The 19,486-nt window shown below is 46.1% G+C and overlaps 1 protein-coding gene across 1 annotated transcript; it reads left to right on the top strand.

Annotated features, from left to right (window-relative positions):
- The first annotated feature begins 466 nt into the window (after nucleotides 1–466).
- Nucleotides 467–18,764, top strand: rab11al (RAB11a, member RAS oncogene family, like). The gene is made up of 5 exons (XM_038275385.1): nucleotides 467–726; nucleotides 9,902–10,097; nucleotides 11,032–11,225; nucleotides 12,322–12,402; nucleotides 18,345–18,764. Exons 1-5 carry the CDS (start codon nucleotides 687–689, stop codon nucleotides 18,482–18,484), a joined length of 651 nt encoding a protein of 216 aa, XP_038131313.1. The 5' UTR covers nucleotides 467–686; the 3' UTR covers nucleotides 18,485–18,764.
- Nucleotides 18,765–19,486: the final 722 nt, after the last annotated feature.

Genomic DNA, 19,486 nt, shown 5'->3' on the forward strand with positions numbered 1-19,486 from the left:
TAAGAGATTATCTATATAGTCTATAAAGACCTGAGACAAGAGGTGAAGTTTGGTGGTATAACCAAATTAAATTGATTCCCATTTGTTTTTCATTGTATTCCAATAGATATTGTTCCTTGTTTGTGTTTTTTGTTTGTGTTTTAAATGTTTCTTGGTTTTATAATTTTTTTTTTACTTTTCTTGCAGTTTTAGATGTATCAAGGTTCGTTTTTAATAAAAACGGAAGTCATGTACCATTGATATAAGGAGTAAAATCATCTAGAATATGAATTAATTTTAATTTCTCATTATTATATGACAACTTTACTTGCCATACCATACCTGTTGCTTCGCGACGTCATACAAGTTGGCACCCCGGCACCTGACTCAGGACCGACAGCCTAGCCGACCTATCAGGTTAAGGTAAGTGAGAACACGGAAGTAACAATTGGCCAATAGGAGCGGGCAAGGGGCGGGGCTTGATGTTGACGTTACGTCGCAGGTCTGATCATGACAAGTGTCGGAAGAAGAGGAAGAAGGCGCTGAAGTTTGTTGTCTTGTGGTTTTTTTATTGATCAGTTTTCCAGGCTTCCAGGTCCTTCTTTGGACTCTAACGGTACTAAGTTAAAACAGACCGAGTCTGAAGTCCTGATCCGGAATCGGTGCTTTAAGGGACTGAAGTTTGTTGGACTTCAAGCAGAGAAAGAATGACGCACAAAGAGGACGAATATGATTACCTGTTTAAAGGTGAGTGGCTGTTTCCTCGCTGCTTTTCCACCTGTGGACAATCAGAGGGCCAAGCAGCTCTGCTCGGTCTGCCTCCGAGGCCGAACCGGACCGGACCGAACCGAACCGGCCAATTAACAGCGATTCTTGTCTTTTTATTTCTCTGTAAGCATCGTTTGATTCAAGCTCGGTGACGTAATCATCTGGGATGCAGCCGGTTCTGGAATCAGGGTTTAAAGCTGAAGCAGGCAGGCACACCTGGCCTGAATGCCTTTAATCACCAACAAGCTTATTTAATCGTTTTATTTGGTGACCTGTTCACCTGAGGACCTGTTCACCTGAGGACCTCCTATTGGTCAGTGGAGAAGCAGCTTTGTAATATTCAAAGAGGTTTCCTGACGGAAATGTTTTGAATTTCAAATAAAGTCCAAACATTTGTTTCTGCTTTAAGACATTTCTGATTTCACCGGAAAGCTTCGAACATCAAAAGAAACAAAGTTTATGTTTTTTTATTAATCTACTGCTGATAAATGTTTTCTGTTTTCTAAGATGCAGGTTATTGTTTGTTTCTTTGTTTGTTTGTTCTAGTGGCTTTTTCTTCACTTTGATGTTCAAAGAAAACTTTCTTAGATGTTGCCTGTGGAGGTGAGGCTACCTGAGCCGCCATCCGTATCGTTTAGTAGAAGCAGTTGGACGTGATTCACTTTGGGCGTCTGTTGCATTCAGGACCTCAAACCAGCTGGTGTTGTCAAACTGGAAATACCTGCATGAAGCCACAAAGAAGCTCCGCCCCCAACGTTAGGGATCCAGTCAGACTCAGCACAGAGCTTCTCATGTGACTGATATGAATCTGTCAGCAGGGCAGGAATCCTTAGTCAGTCCTGCAGCTGCAGACTGGGGTGGGTCAGGTTGGCTGAGCTGCAACTGAGTCACAAAGACGTCTCTTGGTGCCTCAGCCCAGGCTGCAACGGCCTGAGAGGTAAGACGGTCCACGTTAGACCCGTGAGGGGGACGTCAGACGGGCCACGTTAGACCCGTGAGGGGGACATCAGACGGGCCACGTTAGACCCGTGAGGGGGACGTCAGACGGGCCACATTAGACCCCTGAGGGGGACGTCAGACGGGCCACGTTAGACCCGTGAGGGGGACGTCAGACGGGCCACGTTAGACCCCTGAGGGGGACGTCAGACGGGCCACGTTAGACCCGTGAGGGGGACGTCAGACGGGCCACGTTAGACCCGTGAGGGGGACATCAGACGGGCCACGTTAGACCCGTGAGGGGGACATCAGACGGGCCACATTAGACCCGTGAGGGGGACATCAGACGGGCCACGTTAGACCCGTGAGGGGGACGTCAGACGGGCCACATTAGACCCCTGAGGGGGACGTCAGACAGGCCACGTTAGACCCCTGAGGGGGACGTCAGACGGGCCAGGTTAGACCCCTGAGGGGGACGTCAGACGGTCCACGTTAGACCCGTGAGGGGGACATCAGACGGGCCACGTTAGACCCGTGAGGGGGACATCAGACGGGCCACGTTAGACCCCTGAGGGGGATGTCAGAGGGTCTGAGTAGTCCCTGTCATGGGGCCTGTCCTCTGAACTGTGCAGTATCAGACATTATGTGTCTTTTAGTCCCATATTCTACATCCTCCGTCTTCGCTGATGGTGAATTTTTATGGCTTATTAGGCGAAATAAAGCATTCATTATCTCAGGTTTTGCTTCGATGAATGAACAAATAATAATATCGCTCCTGCTCTCCTTGATTTCCAAGGACCTCAAAGCGGAGCGAGAAGGGAGGACCCGCTGAGGCGGTAGGCGTATCTTTGGGCAGGTGGTCTTGAATGGGGCGGTTACGGAGGATTTGGGATTTCAGTGTCAGTGTTGAACATTTCTGCAGAGGGTGTGTGGACAGGTGTGCACTGCATTGGACGAATGTGCAGTGAAGCTGCACCTATCTGCTGACGTTGGACTTGGGAGGAGTTGATGGTTTTTGTCCTCCACCCAAAAAGAATGAAGGTGTGTCCTCTGTGCTCAGGTGTCTCCCCAGTGGACACAGATCAAACGCCTCTAGTCCAGCAGTCAGTGAGCAGCAGAGACATAGAGGACGGCCAATATCGGCGTCTCAGCAGGACGGTGGGCCCTTTGTTGGACTGACTGGCTGGTCCACTTGGTCACTGGGAAGTTCCCAGTTTGGACGCCGTCACTACTGGCTTTAAAAGGCTCAGTGAGGCTTTGATGCAGCAACATCTGATCAGATCAGACTTTCCTTTGGTTCTAAACAGTCTGTATTAATTAGCCTCCTACCTTCAGCCTCTCCTTTCTGGCCCTTTTGTTTCTAAAGCGCCTTATTTATTTATTCAGTATTTTAAATGTGGTGCCCATCAATACGTGTTTTAATGTTTCTCATATAATCAGTGTTTACTTGCAATATGAATAAAATAAACTATTAATTTAAGTCCGTTTAAAACGCTGAACTAGTCTAAGATGAACAGTTTGTTGAGTCTAAGAACCGACCTTCATTCTCCTCCACTGTTTCACCTGCATGGAGGCGGAACTGTCGTCTTCTGTCCATCTATTTATAAAATAAAAGAAATATCACAGCAACAGTTAACTGGAACTTGTTTTATGCCTGTTTAGGATACATTTTACATCATTGTTATTTATACTTTAATAAAAATATGTTAAAATATAATCAGTGCTCTAACTTGGGTAAAGTTTCTGGCTCCATCTACTGTCAGTAACTTCACTAAACATTTAGAGACAAACTTATTTTTATACTCAAAGCGTTTTGGTTAAATGTTGTTTTCCATCTGCTGAGCAATTTGTTGATTGAAAATACAGTAAACCGTTTACTGTAACTTTACCTGCAACTATTGGCTGTTATAACTCAGCTGTTATGATGATAGATCAGTTAATCAGTAATTTAGTCTATTAGCGTTTTTTACTATCTACTGTTTTACACTAACTTGACTAATTTCTTTAAAGGTTAATTTTACCTGAGTAGAAATATGGCAAATAGTTCAACTCTTAAGAACATTCTGGTTTCTCCACTTCTTCTCTGAACTCTTATATTTTCTAAATTACTTTTTTGCAGCAGAAACTTTCAAAATACTTTTATGCAGCAGAATTTCAGAAAGTAAAAAAGAAAAAACATAATTATAGTAAGAATGAATCTTTATTTATCTAGAAATGTTTCCACATTTTAAGTCTCTATTTTGACATTTATCAGCTTGACTGAAAATGTATTTATGATGAGAAAACATTTCTTCATAGTAACTAATACAAATGCTGACTGGTAACAATAGGAATACGTAGATCTGAAATTAATTTCTAGACATCCAGAAAGTTTATTCTAGATGTGAAGAATGCCTTTTTTTTTTACTAATGGTAATTTTGACAAGGAAAAAAGTTTTTTCAGACATCAGGTAACATGTTCAGACTAAGGTTAATAGGATTAATCTGTAAAGTGTCTGGAGATTACGTGTTGTGAATTGGCTCCATATAAATAAACTAAACTGAATTAATTAAATAATCATCAACTAATTTTGTAATCAATTAATTATTAAATGGAGTAGAGGCTGTAAAACATGCCTTTAGCTGACAGAGTGACGCACTTAGAGCAGGAATTATACCAAGATTGATTCCCACTCCCACAGCCTGTTACTCCCTGAGCAACCCACTGCTCCCCGGGCGCCGCACAATGGCAGCCCGCTGCTCCCCAAGGGTTAAATGCAGGGAGGGAATTTCGTTGCTCTGAACTTGTGACAGAGGAATGACAATAAAATTTAATTCAATTTCTATAATTGTTATTTGTGAAATCACCTGTCAGCAGGTGAAGAATAAAAATGTTCTAATCTATGGAACCTGTTCATCATCTCATGGGTTCTTCCTCACAGTAAAGCAGTGGCTGTTTGCTGCAGAGTTTCGGATGTTATCGTCCCAATAAATGGTTGTTATTAGCGGCTATTAGTCCCATAGACTGGCTCCAGATGGACCAGTAGGACCAGTAGGTAGGTATCATCATGTGATTCTTTATCCTAAAGTCATTCATTTTTCCCCACAGAATTAATGAATCTATTTATGTGTAATCTGAAAATAATTGATGTAGTTCTTCATGTACTCTAAAACTTAATAACTAAAAATGTCATTTTATTAACTAAACCAAAGACCAATAAATCTCCTCTCCTGTCACTGAGTTGTAGAATCCTCTCTTTATAAATGTTTAATTCTCTGTGAATTAATTAATGCCGATCATTCTTTAATAAGATCCTTGTCTAACGGACATGAAATGTTTGTTTTTAAAACCTGATTTTTTTTTTATGCACAAAACTGAGAGAAAAATCTCCAGACTGAATCAGGAAATAAAGCAGCGTGATAGACGGAGGACTCTGACTTTACTGATGGAAACCTGCTGCTGACCAGGTTAACTATGGCAGGCAACAATTTCCAGAGTTTGTAGAAAGTAGGCGGGGCAAGTTAATAAATGGTTAATAAAGAAAAGAGCAGGAAGCAGGAGAACCAGCAGCATTCAGACTCAGCTGGATCGTTTATCTACCCCCCCCCCCAGCCTGCAGCGTCACCATGGAAGAGCTGCTGGACCGTCACTAATTCACTCATTCACCACAGATTCATCCTGTCATTGCTGAACGTCGAATCACAGCTGCAACAATTTCCCACGTTAGTGAACTACTGTCACTGGATCTGTCCAGCCCAGTTAGGGTTCTGTTCTGGTTCCCATCACTGCCACCAGCACTGCAGCTCTCAGTTCACTCACAGCAATATTGTGATAATATGTTATTGTGACTGAAGCGGGCCCCCTCACCCTGTTTTCCCATTGAACGGGGTTCTGCTCTATTTGGTGAAACTTGTGGCCTACAGTGGTGAGGATGCAGTGATACAGCGGTGAGGATACAGTGATACAGCGGTGAGGATACAGTGATACAGCGGTGAGGATACAGTGATACAGCGGTGAGGATACAGTGATACAGTGGTGAGGATACAGTGATACAGCGGTGAGGATACAGTGATACAGCGGTGAGGATACAGTGATACAGCGGTGAGGATACAGTGATACAGTGGTGAGGATACAGTGATACAGCGGTGAGGATACAGTGGTGAGGATGCAGTGATACAGTGGTGAGGATGCAGTGATACAGTGGTGAGGATGCAGTGATACAGCGGTGAGGATGCAGTGATACAGCGGTGAGGATGTAGTGATGCAGTGGTGAGGATGTAGTGATGCAGTGGTGAGGATGTAGTGATGCAGTGTTGAGGATGTGGTGATGCAGTGGTGAGGATGTAGTGATGCAGTGTTGAGGATGTAGTGATGCAGTGGTGAGGATGTAGTGATACAGTGGTGAGGATGTAGTGATGCAGTGGTGAGGATGTAGTGATGCAGTGGTGAGGATGTAGTGATGCAGTGGTGAGGATGTAGTGATGCAGTGGTGAGGATGTAGTGATGCAGTGTTGAGGATGTAGTGATACAGTGGTGAGGATACAGCGGTGAGGATGCAGTGATACAGTGGTGAGGATACAGTGGTGAGGATGCAGTGATACAGTGGTGAGGATGCAGTGATACAGTGGTGAGGATGCAGTGATACAGCAGTGAGGATGCAGTGATACACTGGTGAGGATACAGTGATACAGTGGTGAGGATGTAGTGATACAGCGGTGAGGATGTAGTGATACAGCGGTGAGGATGCAGTGATACAGTGGTGAGGATGCAGTGATGCAGTGTTGAGGATGTAGTGATACAGTGGTGAGGATACAGCGGTGAGGATGCAGTGATACAGTGGTGAGGATGCAGTGATACAGTGGTGAGGATGCAGTGATACAGTGGTGAGGATATAGTGATACAGTGGTGAGGATATAGTGATACAGTGGTGAGGATATAGTGATACAGTGGTGAGGATGCAGTGATACAGTGGTGAGGATGCAGGGTTAGTGGTGAGGATGCAGGGTTACAGTGGTGAGGATGCAGGGTTACAGTGGTGAGGATGCAGTGATACAGTGGTGAGGATGCAGTGATGCAGTGTTGAGGATGTAGTGATACAGCGGTGAGGGTACAGCGGTGAGGATGCAGTGATACAGCGGTGAGGATACAGTGATACAGTGGTGAGGATACAGTGATACAGCGGTGAGGATACAGTGATACAGTGGTGAGGATACAGTGATACAGCGGTGAGGATACAGTGGTGAGGATGCAGTGATACAGTGGTGAGGATGCAGTGATACAGTGGTGAGGATGCAGTGATACAGCGGTGAGGATGCAGTGATACAGCGGTGAGGATGTAGGGATACAGTGGTGAGGATGTAGTGATGCAGTGGTGAGGATGTAGTGATGCAGTGGTGAGGATGTAGTGATGCAGTGTTGAGGATGTGGTGATGCAGTGGTGAGGATGTAGTGATGCAGTGTTGAGGATGTAGTGATGCAGGGGTGAGGATGTAGTGATGCAGTGGTGAGGATGTAGTGATGCAGTGGTGAGGATGTAGTGATGCAGTGTTGAGGATGTAGTGATACAGTGGTGAGGATACAGCGGTGAGGATGCAGTGATACAGTGGTGAGGATACAGTGGTGAGGATGCAGTGATACAGTGGTGAGGATGCAGTGATACAGTGGTGAGGATGCAGTGATACAGCAGTGAGGATGCAGTGATACAGTGGTGAGGATACAGTGATACAGTGGTGAGGATGTAGTGATACAGCGGTGAGGATACAGCGGTGAGGATGCAGTGATACAGTGGTGAGGATGCAGTGATGCAGTGTTGAGGATGTAGTGATACAGTGGTGAGGATACAGCGGTGAGGATGCAGTGATACAGTGGTGAGGATGCAGTGATACAGTGGTGAGGATGCAGTGATACAGTGGTGAGGATATAGTGATACAGTGGTGAGGATATAGTGATACAGTGGTGAGGATATAGTGATACAGTGGTGAGGATGCAGTGATACAGTGGTGAGGATGCAGGGTTAGTGGTGAGGATGCAGGGTTACAGTGGTGAGGATGCAGGGTTACAGTGGTGAGGATGCAGTGATACAGTGGTGAGGATGCAGTGATGCAGTGTTGAGGATGTAGTGATACAGCGGTGAGGATACAGCGGTGAGGATGCAGTGATACAGTGGTGAGGATGCAGTGATACAGTGGTGAGGATGCAGTGATACAGCAGTGAGGATGCAGTGATACAGCGGTGAGGATACAGTGATACAGTGGTGAGGATGTAGTGATACAGTGGTGAGGATGTAGTGATACAGTGGTGAGGATGCAGTGATACAGTGGTGAGGATGCAGTGATGCAGTGTTGAGGATGTAGTGATACAGTGGTGAGGATGCAGTGGTGAGGATACAGTGATACAGTGGTGAGGATGCAGTGATACAGTGGTGAGGATGTAGTGTTACAGTGGTGAGGATGCAGCGGTGAGGATGCAGTGATACAGTGATGAGGATGCAGTGATACAGTGGTGAGGATGTAGTGATACAGTGGTGAGGATGTAGTGATGCAGTGGTGAGGATGCAGTGATACAGTGGTGAGGATGCAGTGATACAGTGGTGAGGATGTAGTGATACAGTGGTGAGGATACAGTGATACAGTGGTGAGGATGCAGTGTTACAGTGGTGAGGATACAGTGGTGAGGATGCAGTGGTGAGGATGCAGTGATACAGTGGTGAGGATGCAGTGGTGAGGATGCAGTGATACAGTGGTGAGGATGCAGTGATACAGTGGTGAGGATGTAGTTGTGAGGATGTAGTGATACAGTGGTGAGGATGCAGTGATACAGTGGTGAGGATACGGTGATACAGTGGTGAGGATGCAGTGTTACAGTGGTGAGGATACAGTGGTGAGGATACAGTGGTGAGGATGCAGTGGTGAGGATGCAGTGATACAGTGGTGAGGATGCAGTGGTGAGGATGCAGTGATACAGTGGTGAGGATGCAGTGATACAGTGGTGAGGATGCAGTGGTGAGGATGCAGTGATACAGCGGTGAGGATACAGTGATACAGCGGTGAGGATACAGTGATACAGCGGTGAGGATACAGTGATACAGCGGTGAGGATACAGTGATACAGCGGTGAGGATACAGTGATACAGTGGTGAGGATACAGTGATACAGCGGTGAGGATACAGTGATACAGCGGTGAGGATACAGTGATACAGTGGTGAGGATACAGTGATACAGCGGTGAGGATACAGTGGTGAGGATGCAGTGATACAGTGGTGAGGATACAGTGGTGAGGATGCAGTGATACAGTGGTGAGGATGCAGTGATACAGCGGTGAGGATGCAGTGATACAGCGGTGAGGATGTAGTGATACAGCGGTGAGGATGTAGTGATGCAGTGGTGAGGATGTAGTGATACAGTGGTGAGGATGTAGTGATGCAGTGTTGAGGATGTAGTGATGCAGTGGTGAGGATGTAGTGATGCAGTGTTGAGGATGTAGTGATGCAGTGGTGAGGATACAGCGGTGAGGATGCAGTGATACAGTGGTGAGGATGCAGTGAAACAGTGGTGAGGATACAGTGATACAGTGGTGAGAATGCAGTGGTGAGGATGCAGTGGTGAGGATGCAGTGATACAGTGGTGAGGATGCAGTGGCGAGGATACAGTGATACAGTGGTGAGGATGCAGTGGTGAGGATGCACTATGTGCCCTTTTTTTCCCTGCCCTTCAGAAGTCTTTTCATGCCACTTTTGACGAGGGAAGCAGCTGTAGCACTTTTATCCATCTGGGCCAAATGTTCCTCAGCAGCTGGTTTCTGATTGGATGTAAAGCAGTGCTGTCATTCCTATTGGTTGAACAGCCCTGAAATCAGATGGATTAATTGCTGCTTTCTCGCTCTGCTCCTCATCATCCATGTTTAGTTTGTTAATAAAGGTTTTATTCCTGTTTTAATCCAGACGCGTATGTTTCATATTTGTGTGTTTGTCATTTAATGGAGGGAGAAAAAGCAACATCGAAGAAGAAGAGAGTCCAAAAATGATGATGTCTGATATCCGTTGTCCTGAAGTCAGACATTGGATTAAATCAGCCTGCAGATTAAACCGTTGATAATATCGAGCTGATAGGATCAGCTGTGAAGGTTCTGGATCCTCCTGCTTTCTACAGTCACTGAAAGCAGGGAGAGGGTCAGAGATGTTCAAGCCCAGAAGGCTGTTTCCTGTTAAACGTCCTTATGTCATGTCGCTTCGTCTTTACAGTGGTGCTGATCGGAGACTCCGGGGTCGGAAAGAGCAACCTGCTGTCCCGCTTCACCCGCAACGAGTTCAACCTGGAGAGTAAGAGCACCATTGGGGTGGAGTTCGCCACGCGCAGCATCCAGGTGGAGGGGAAGACCATCAAGGCCCAGATCTGGGACACGGCTGGACAGGAGCGCTACAGAGCTATCACCTCAGCGTGAGTCCTTCATCTATAGGTCGAAGAGTAAAACTCTGGCAACCAGCTGGATTAGAATAAACTATCAAGCACTGATCCCTGTGGTACTCCACAGGTAACCTTTGAGCATGAGGAACGTGAACAAACTCAAATCTATCGGTAAAACTCGATTTAAACCAGTCTAGAGCTGTTTCATTTAATTCCACCAAAATATTCAAGTCTTTCTAAAAGAATATTCTGATCAACTGGATCAAATGCAGCACTAAGATCCAACAGGACGAGAACAGATACAAGTCCATTATCTGAGGCCAGGAGAATATCATTAGTGACTTTCACCAGAGCTGTTTCAGTGCTATGATGAGCTCTAAAGCCAGACTGAAACTCTTCAAAAAGTTCATTATGGTGGAAGTGATCGCAAACTTGTTTGGCAACTACTTTCTCAAGAATTTTAGATCAGAAAGGAAGATTGGATATAGGTCTATAATTGACCAAGTCATCTGGGTCAAGAGATCTGTTTGCCACCTAAAATGGAGGAGGAGATCAAAGGGAATACCTCCTTAAATAACCTGGTTAAAGGGAATACCTCCTTAAATAACCTGGTTGGAACTGGATCTAACATCCAAATTGAAGGCTTAGATGAAGACAATAATTTTGCTAACTCTGAAAGTTCAACTGGATCAAAGCAGTCTAAACCCGGTTCAGATTCCATGACTACCTCAGATGCTGCACCCCCGCCCCCCCCCTTCCAGAGACAAACCAATCGCAGATAAAGGAGTTCTATTGATCTTATTTTTATTAAAATCAATCATAAAGAATCCCATAAAATCATTGCTGCTAAGAGCAGGTGGAATGGACGGTTCAACTAAACTATCTGATTATCGCTCCATCAGAACCGTGTTCAGGTCAGAACAAAAACCCATTAGAATGTTCTGACCCGTCCTCCCCTGTGGTTCAGGTACTACCGCGGGGCAGTCGGTGCCCTCCTGGTCTATGACATCGCCAAACATTTGACCTACGAGAACGCGGAGCGCTGGCTGAAGGAGCTGCAGGACCACGCTGACAGCAACATCGTCATCATGCTGGTGGGAAACAAGAGCGACCTGCGCCACCTGAGGGCCGTGCCCACCGAGGAGGCCCGCGGCTTCGCAGGTACCGCCCCGTTCTACTCGGTTCTGCTGGTTCCAGCAGGTCATGGGGTCCTGCTGACTCTGAAACCATGTTCAACTCTGTTCTGATTCTTTCTTCTGTTTTGTTCAAAGCAGCACCCGTTGGTGATTCTGCTCTCTGGATCTCTGCTCTGGTTCTGATGCATCCGATAGTCTAATGGTTCTGATTGACATTCAGCAGAACCGTGTCTGGGTCAGTCTGGGCTGTTTATAGGGAGGCTGACGCAGCTCATCCAGTCATGGTACCGTTGAGGCTTCTCAGTGCTGCCAGTGACCAGACAGAACCAAAGGTTCTGAACTTTTGGATTCAGAAAGTGGAACCAAGGCTGGCCGTCAGGCTGTACTGGTTCAGGTTGCTTCTCTAACTGGTTTTCCTGTTCCTGCTGGAACTCCAGGTGACTCCCTGGCAGCCTGGTTCAGAACGCATCTGATCCGTTAGGGATTAGTTTAGGGGGAACTTGATGTTGGACCATCAAGGGTTAGAAAAGCTTTGAACAGTTTATCTTACAGCAGAACCTTTTTATTCAGTGGAGGAAATAAATCTGTATGTTGGAGCAAATGGGTTGATTCTGGTACCGCTTTAATTGGACCGTCCTGATGGGCCCTGGAGGGGAACTGGGCCCCACAGCTGGGCTTGGTTCTAGTAGAGGTTTGTAGAATCTGACAGTTGGATAGAACAGTCTGACATGTAGGAGGGATCCTTCTACAGTCATCAACCATTTTTAATCCAGAGCTAATCTTTCTAATGTAATCAGATTACATCTGCAGATCTACAGGAGAAAATGTCTCATAGATTTTTTCACAGCAGATAATAATTTAATAATAACTGAACTTTATTGATCTCACACTGGAGAACTTCCTTCTCTGCATCTAACCCCTCCCCTTGGGGAGCAGTGTGGGGTTAAGGGTCTTGCTCAGGGACCCAGAGTGGCAGGTGGGCTTGAACTCAGATCCTCAGGGTTCCAAGCTCTACGCTTTAACCACTGGGCCGCCCTGTTGTTCAGTCGGCCTCTGTGGTTCTAGCAGAACCAAAGTGATGCAGAGCAAAGAACCTAAAGCCGCCTCTCTGTGTTTTCCAGAGAAGAACGGCCTTTCCTTCCTGGAGACGTCTGCCTTGGACTCGTCCAACGTTGAGCTGGCCTTTCAGACTATTCTCACAGGTGAGTGAATTTCAACTACCAACCACTGCCAGGCCTCCATAGGGCAGCTAGACTAATCATGTAGATGCAGGTTATGAATGTGGCCACTAGGTGGCAGCAAACTCCACCCCATCAGCTCCATCATCCTGCTGCAGAAGTGAGATCTTTCAGCCAATCAGAGCACCAGTAGTTTTAGCACATCATCCACGTTCTTCCAATGTTCCTCAGAAAGTTCCAGATCGTTCATGTCTAGATAGTGATGTGATCCCAGTAAGGAGGAGAAATCCACAGGAACATCTGGGGCTTAACTCTGCCTACAGGTGGCGCTCTATGTCGGACCCGGAGCTGGAGAAGCATTGCTCCCACCACAGCCTGATCTGGTTTGTCTAATTCTATAGAAAACTTCCTACCTAGAGGGATAATAATAAAATAATAATAATAATAACTGAATTTTATTGATCTCACTTTGGAGAAATTCCCTCTCTGCATTTACTCATACCCTTGGAGAGCAGTGGGCTGCCATTGTGCGGCCCCCGAGGAGCAGTGTGGGGTTCAGGGTCTTGCTCAGGGACCCAGAGTGGCAGTCTGTAGGAATCGAACCGGGTAATTTTCAGTTTTATTTTAATTCACTTTATTTCTATGGCGCCAATTCACATCATGTCATCTCAGGTCACTTTATAGATCCAGATCAACCAGATCATCCAGTCAGATTGATTCAAAGTTTTCTATCTAAGGAAAACCAGCTGATTGCATCGACTCATTGACTCTTCAGCAATCCCTCACACTAAGCATGCTTGTAGCGACAGTGGAGAGGAAAAACTCCCTTTGAACTGGAAGAAACCTCCAGCAGAACCAGGCTCAGTGTGAGCGGCCATCTGCTGAGGCCCACTGGGGTTCAAGGAGACAGAAGCAGACATAGAAAAAGAAGCATAGATACAAAAGGCAACTGTCAACCAGCTCCACAGGCGGCCCCGTCCAGGAAACACACAGCCAGGCAGACGAGCTCCAAGCCAGCTCCCATGTCAGAGGATGAAGAGAGCACATCCAGTTAGTCACAGTCAGAGAAACAGGACTACACTGGAAAACAGGCCAAGCTCCAACATCTAGAAACAAAGGTGTTGATGGCAGCAGCACAGCTGATATTTCTCTCCAGGATGGAGTCACAGCCAAACAGGAACAGACCAGATGAAGCTACTATGAGAAAAAGCAGAGAGAGCAGAACGTTAGAGATTGAACTAACAGATTCTGCAGAGTGGGAGAATACAGGTGCTGGTCATAAAATTAGAATATCATGAAAAAGTAGATTGATTTCAGTAATTCCATTTAAAAAGTGAAACTTGTATATTATATTCATACATTACATACAAACTCATATATTTCAGATGTTTATTTTGTTTAATTTTGATGATTACAAATGACAACAAATGAAAATCTCAAATTCATCATATCAGAAAATTAGAATATTACTGAAGACCAATAAAAACAAAGGATTTATAGAAATGTTGGCCAACTGAAAAGTATGAACATGAAAAGTATGAGCATGTACAGCACTCAGTATTTAGTTGGGCCTCCTTTGGCCTGTATTACTGCAGCAATGCGGCGTGGCATGGAGTCGATCAGTCTGTGGCACTGCTCAGGTGTTATGATAGCCCAGGTTGCTCTAATAGTGGCTTTTAGCTCTTCTGAATTGTTGGGTCTGGTGTATTGCATCTTCTTCTTCACAATACCCCATAGATTTTCTATGGGGTTAAGGTCAGGAGAGTTTGCTGGCCAATTAAGAACAGGGATACCATGGTCCTTCAACCAGGTACTGGTAGCTTTGGCACTGTGTGCAGGTGCCAAGTCCTGTTGGAAAATGAAATCTGCATCTCCAAAAAGTTGGTCAGCTGCAGGAAGCATGAAGTGCTCTAAAACTTCCTGGTATGTGGCTGCGTTGACCCTGGACCTCAGAAAACACAATGGACCAACACCAGCAGATGACATGGCACCCCAAACCATCACTGACTGTGGAAACTTTACACTGGACTTCAAGCAACGTGGATGAAGTGCCTCTCTTCTTTTCCTCCAGACTCTGGGACCTTGATTTCCAAAGGAAATGCAAAATTTACTTTCATCAGAGAACATGACTTTGGACCACTCACCAGCAGTCCAGTCCTGTTTCTCTTTAGCCCAGGCAAGACGCTTCTGACGCTGTCTGTGGTTCAAGAGTGGCTTGACACAAGGAATGCGACAGCAGAAACCCATGTCTTTCATACGTCTGTGTGTGGTGGTTCTTGAAGCACTCACTCCAGCTGCAGTCCACTCTTTGTGAATCTCCCCCACATTTTTGAATGGGTTTTGTTTCACAATCCTCTCCAGGGTGCGGTTATCTCTCTTGCTTGTACACTTTTTTCGACCACATCTTTTCCTTCCCTTCGCCTCTCTATTAATGTGCTTGGACACTGAGCTCTGTGAACAGCCAGCCTCTTTAGCGATGACCTTTTGTGTCTTGCCCTCCTTGTGCAAGGTGTCGATGGTCGTCTTTTGGACAACTGTCAAGTCAGCAGTCTTCCCCATGATTGTGTAGCCTATAGAACTAGACTGAAAGACCATTTAAAGGCTTTTGCAGGTGGTTTGAGTTAATTAGCTGATTAGAGTGTGGCACCAGGGGCCATCAATTTTGAACCTTTTCACAATATTCTAATTTTCTGATATGATGAATTTGAGATTTTCATTTGTTGTCATTTGTAATCATCAAAATTAAACAAAATAAACATCTGAAATATATGAGTTTGTATGTAATGTATGAATATAATATACAAGTTTCACTTTTTAAATGGAATTACTGAAATCAATCTACTTTTTCATGATATTCTAATTTTATGACCAGCACCTGTAGAGATAGAATGAAGCAGAATGATGAAAAAGGGGTCCCTATGTCCTCCAGCAGTCTAAGCCTATAGCAGCAGAACTATAGAGATAGATCAGGATAACCTGAGCCACTCTAACTAGAAGCTTTATCAAAAAGGAAAGTTTTAAGCCTAGCCTTAAAAGTAGACAGGGTGTCTGCCTCACGGACTAAAACTGGTAGTTGGTTCCACAGGAGAGGAGCCTGAGAACTAAAAGATCTGCCTCCCATTCTACTTTTAGAAATTCTAGGAACCACTAGTAAACCTGCAGATTGAGAGCGAAGTGCTCTGTTAGGAACATAAGGAACAATCAGATCTCTGATATAAGATGGAGCTTGGCCATTTAAGGCTTTATATGTGAGAAGGAGGATTTTAAATTCTATTCTTGATTTAACAGGAAGCCAATGAAGAGAAGCCAGGATAGGAGAGATATGATCTCTCTTTTTCATTTCCATCAGAACTCTGGCTGCAGCATTTTGGATCAGCTGAAGGTTTTTAACTTGTGTGATAATCAGGAGTGATGGTTGATGGTTTCCAAAGACCGGAATCGTTTTTGCAGTCCTTACCGGGTGACCTGATCTCAGCGCTTTGGATCTACGGGGCTGAGATCAGGTTGAATATTGTTTGTGTTTAACCTCTGACCCTAGATAACATTTAGGGCCAGACTTTGACTGACCATCCAACCTATAGCTAACATTGGAACCTTCTCATGGTAGCTCAGGTTGGACCTCCTGCTGGAAGCTGAAGATGTTCTTGATCAGCTCCCTTCTTCCCTCGGCATGCTCCAGTCTCCACCGTGATTCTCTGCCAAAGACCTTCTGGCTGAGTTCTAATAAAGTCTGGTTTGTGGAGAGCTGTGGATCTCTGCTCCACATTTGTAAATTCATGAACCCAACAAAGAGACATCTTTCCAGAAGTGAGAGGATCTGTTCCTCTCGATACGGAAATGTTTTAGACCAATGAAATGCAGCAACATTTATGGCGTCAACCAGAAGATAAAGCAAAACAAACATGGCTGCTCTGGTTTTAGGAGGAATGGCCTTTATTCTACTGGTTTGTTCCTTTGTGGATTGGGAGATGTTTTCTTATTGCTCCCGACCAGATTCTGTAGTTTTAATTTATCAGTTAGCATCTCAGCTGCTCCTGCTGCTGTGATTGGCTGAAAACTCCATCAGGGAGGCAGGCACCCAATCAGCTGCAGCGTTGTACTGAAGGTTGGATCTCTGTCAGGAGACTTGACCAAAGCGCTTTACACTACAGTCATTCACCCATTCACACACACACTAATGGTGGTGAGCTACATTGTAGCCACAGCTGTCCTGGGGCTCACTGTAAGAAGCGAGGCTCCCACACACTGGGGCCACCGGGCCCTCTGACCACCATCAGTAGACAATGCTGGTAAAGTGTCTTGCACAATGACGCTGAAAGTTGGAGCCTGGGTTTGAACCGTCAACCCTTTGATTTCAGGGCAAACTCCTACATCTGAAGCTACTGTCGCCCCGAGAGGATAAATATTTTTACAGTACGCTAAATAGAAAAAATAGTCGATCAGTATATTTTGATGATGTATTGTTCCACCTGTACTGATACTGACAAGGATGGTCCGATCAGGACCGCTGCCCCCAGATGGCCCAGCCCCCAGAGCGCCCAGTTAGCCGTCTGAGCGCCCAGTTAGCCGTCTGAGCGCCCAGTTTGCCGTCTGAGCGCCCAGGTAGCCGTCGGAGCGCCCAGTTAGCCGTCTGAGCGCCCAGTTAGCCGTCGGAGCGCCCAGTTAGCCGTCGGAGCGCCCAGTTATCCGTCTGAGCGCCCAGTTAGCCGTCTGAGCGCCCAGTTAGACGTCTGAGCGCGCAGTTAGCCGTCTGAGCGCGCAGTTAGCCGTCTGAGCGCGCAGTTAGCCGTCTGAGGCCCAGCTAGCCATCTGAGCATGCAGTTAGCTGTCTGAGCATGCAGTTACCCGTCTGAGCATGCAGTTAGCTGTCTGAGCATGCAGTTAGCTGTCTGAGCATGCAGTTACCCGTCTGAGCATGCAGTTAGCTGTCTGAGCATGCAGTTAGCCGTCTGAGCATGCAGTTAGCCGTCTGAGCATGCAGTTAGCTGTCTGAGCATGCAGTTACCCGTCTGAGCATGCAGTTAGCCGTCTGAGCATGCAGTTAGCTGTCTGAGCATGCAGTTAGCCGTCTGAGCATGCAGTTAGCCGTCTGAGCATGCAGTTAGCCGTCTGAGCATGCAGTTAGCCGTCTGAGCATGCAGTTAGCTGTCTGAGCATGCAGTTACCCGTCTGAGCGCCCAGTTACCCGTCTGAGCGCCCAGTTACCAGTCTGAGCGCCAAGTTAGCCGTCTGAGCATGCAGTTAGCCGTCTGAGCGCCCAGTTAGCTCTCTAACGATGTGCAGCATATGGAGGAAGGCTGAGCTGAGCACCAAGCAGACATGATCTGTGTGTGAGTTTAAGCACATCACATCTCTCTCCCTGCACACTCAGGTCACAGAAAATGGCTCATAGATCTGCTGCAGATGTAGAAGATACAGACGATTGGTAACAACAGACTGATCAGAGATCACAAACTTCGATGGGAATCGTCCAATCGATCTGCACGCCGCTAATACTGCCTGAATGATCAAAAACATGTTTTTGATAAATCGTTAAACATATTTAGAAGTAATAAATAGATTGAATAGAGATGTAGAGCTATGGTTAATAGACAGGGTACGTCGCTCTGACATACTGTCAGCCAATGAAGCGGAGGCTAACAGTAAGGTAGCTCTCTGCAGTCAGTGCTGGTGCTGATTAGACAGTTCTGGTTCCTCTGAGCTAACCATGCTAACTGCTAGCTTCCAATTTTCTGTATTCGTTTCCTTCTAGTCAGAGATGTTCTGCTGCTCCTCCATGCAGCTGATTCAGGACAATCGAAGGGATTTCTCAGAACCACAGAAAGTTCTGGATCCGTTCATGGTTCTGCTAAGGCTAATGCCAGCCAGTCTCCAGTTTAGGACTAATAGCGGCGCCCTCTAGTGGACGCCAGTGTGTTTCTGCCCCCTGCTGGTCACTCACCTCTCTCTCTCTCTCTCCCTCACAGCCATCTACAACATCGTCTCCCAGAGGCAGATGTCTGGACAGGGAAGCTCGGACTTCTCGCCGGCCTCCAACGTGGTTCCCATCACAGTGGAGCCCACCCAGAGCTCGTCCAGTAAGGGCGCCTGCTGCCAGAACAACTGAGACCCGCCGCTGACGTCCTCCTTCATCTCAGCGGACAAACGGACAGACCGGGGCGGAGGGTTTGTCCTGTTGGGGGCTGAGGAGGAGGAGGAGGAGCAGCAGTGATGAAGATGGCCAGGATCAGTGAGGGCCTTAATGACGGGTCATGAAGAGGCTGTGATGTCCACCATGCTAATGGACTCTTCCTTCTGCTGCAGCGGCTCCTCCATCTTCTCCTTCTCTGTATTTATTAACTTCCTGTTTCTACACTAAAAACAAAAAATGTTCTTTTCATTCTTTATTTCTTTTCTATGAATCGTTCATAAATGAAACGACGGAGTTCAGATGCTTCTGCTCCATCTGGACTCGCTCAGCAATCCCCCCCCACCCCCTTCAGCCCTTTGTCTCCAAACCTTCATGTTGGGATGGGGGGCGGGGGCATGCATGTTGGCAGGAAGAAGCTTGACCTTTGACCCAAACCTCTGGCTGCTGTAAACACTATGGTGGTGATGATGATGCAGGGAGACCAGCTCTTCTTCATCCCAGCTTGTTTTCCAGGAACTCTTCCTCCTCCTCTTCCTCTCTGTTGGCTGCAACTGGAAGAGAACTGGGCCTAATGGGCCCCTCAGGTCGGCCCTGCTTTCTCTAGTCTCTACTTCCTGTTTGGGGTGGGGTGGGGGAAGACCTTTTTATTTTGGCTCTTTGTATATTTGGACCCACATGGAGAAATAAAACAGATTTGGTAGAAATTATCTTTGGTGTTTCCAGTTCTCCCAGTTAGAGGCAGGAAGCGATCTTCTGAAATATTAACATCTATGGAGGGAATAAAGCTCAGTCTGTTTCAGCTGGATCATTTCCTTTTATTAGAAACATTTACAATACATTTGAAATCTGGAAAAATAACAGAACCAGAACTAACATGGCGCAGATACGATAATCATCAGAATAAAAATGTCATCCACAAAAAAACATGTGCTCTAGAAATAAACCTGCAGTATCTGCTGCCCGGCGAGGGCACGGCAC

This window comes from Cyprinodon tularosa, unplaced genomic scaffold (assembly GCF_016077235.1).
Source record: "Cyprinodon tularosa strain WSP-4 unplaced genomic scaffold, ASM1607723v1 ctg957, whole genome shotgun sequence".
Classification (NCBI taxonomy): Eukaryota; Metazoa; Chordata; class Actinopteri; order Cyprinodontiformes; family Cyprinodontidae; genus Cyprinodon; species Cyprinodon tularosa.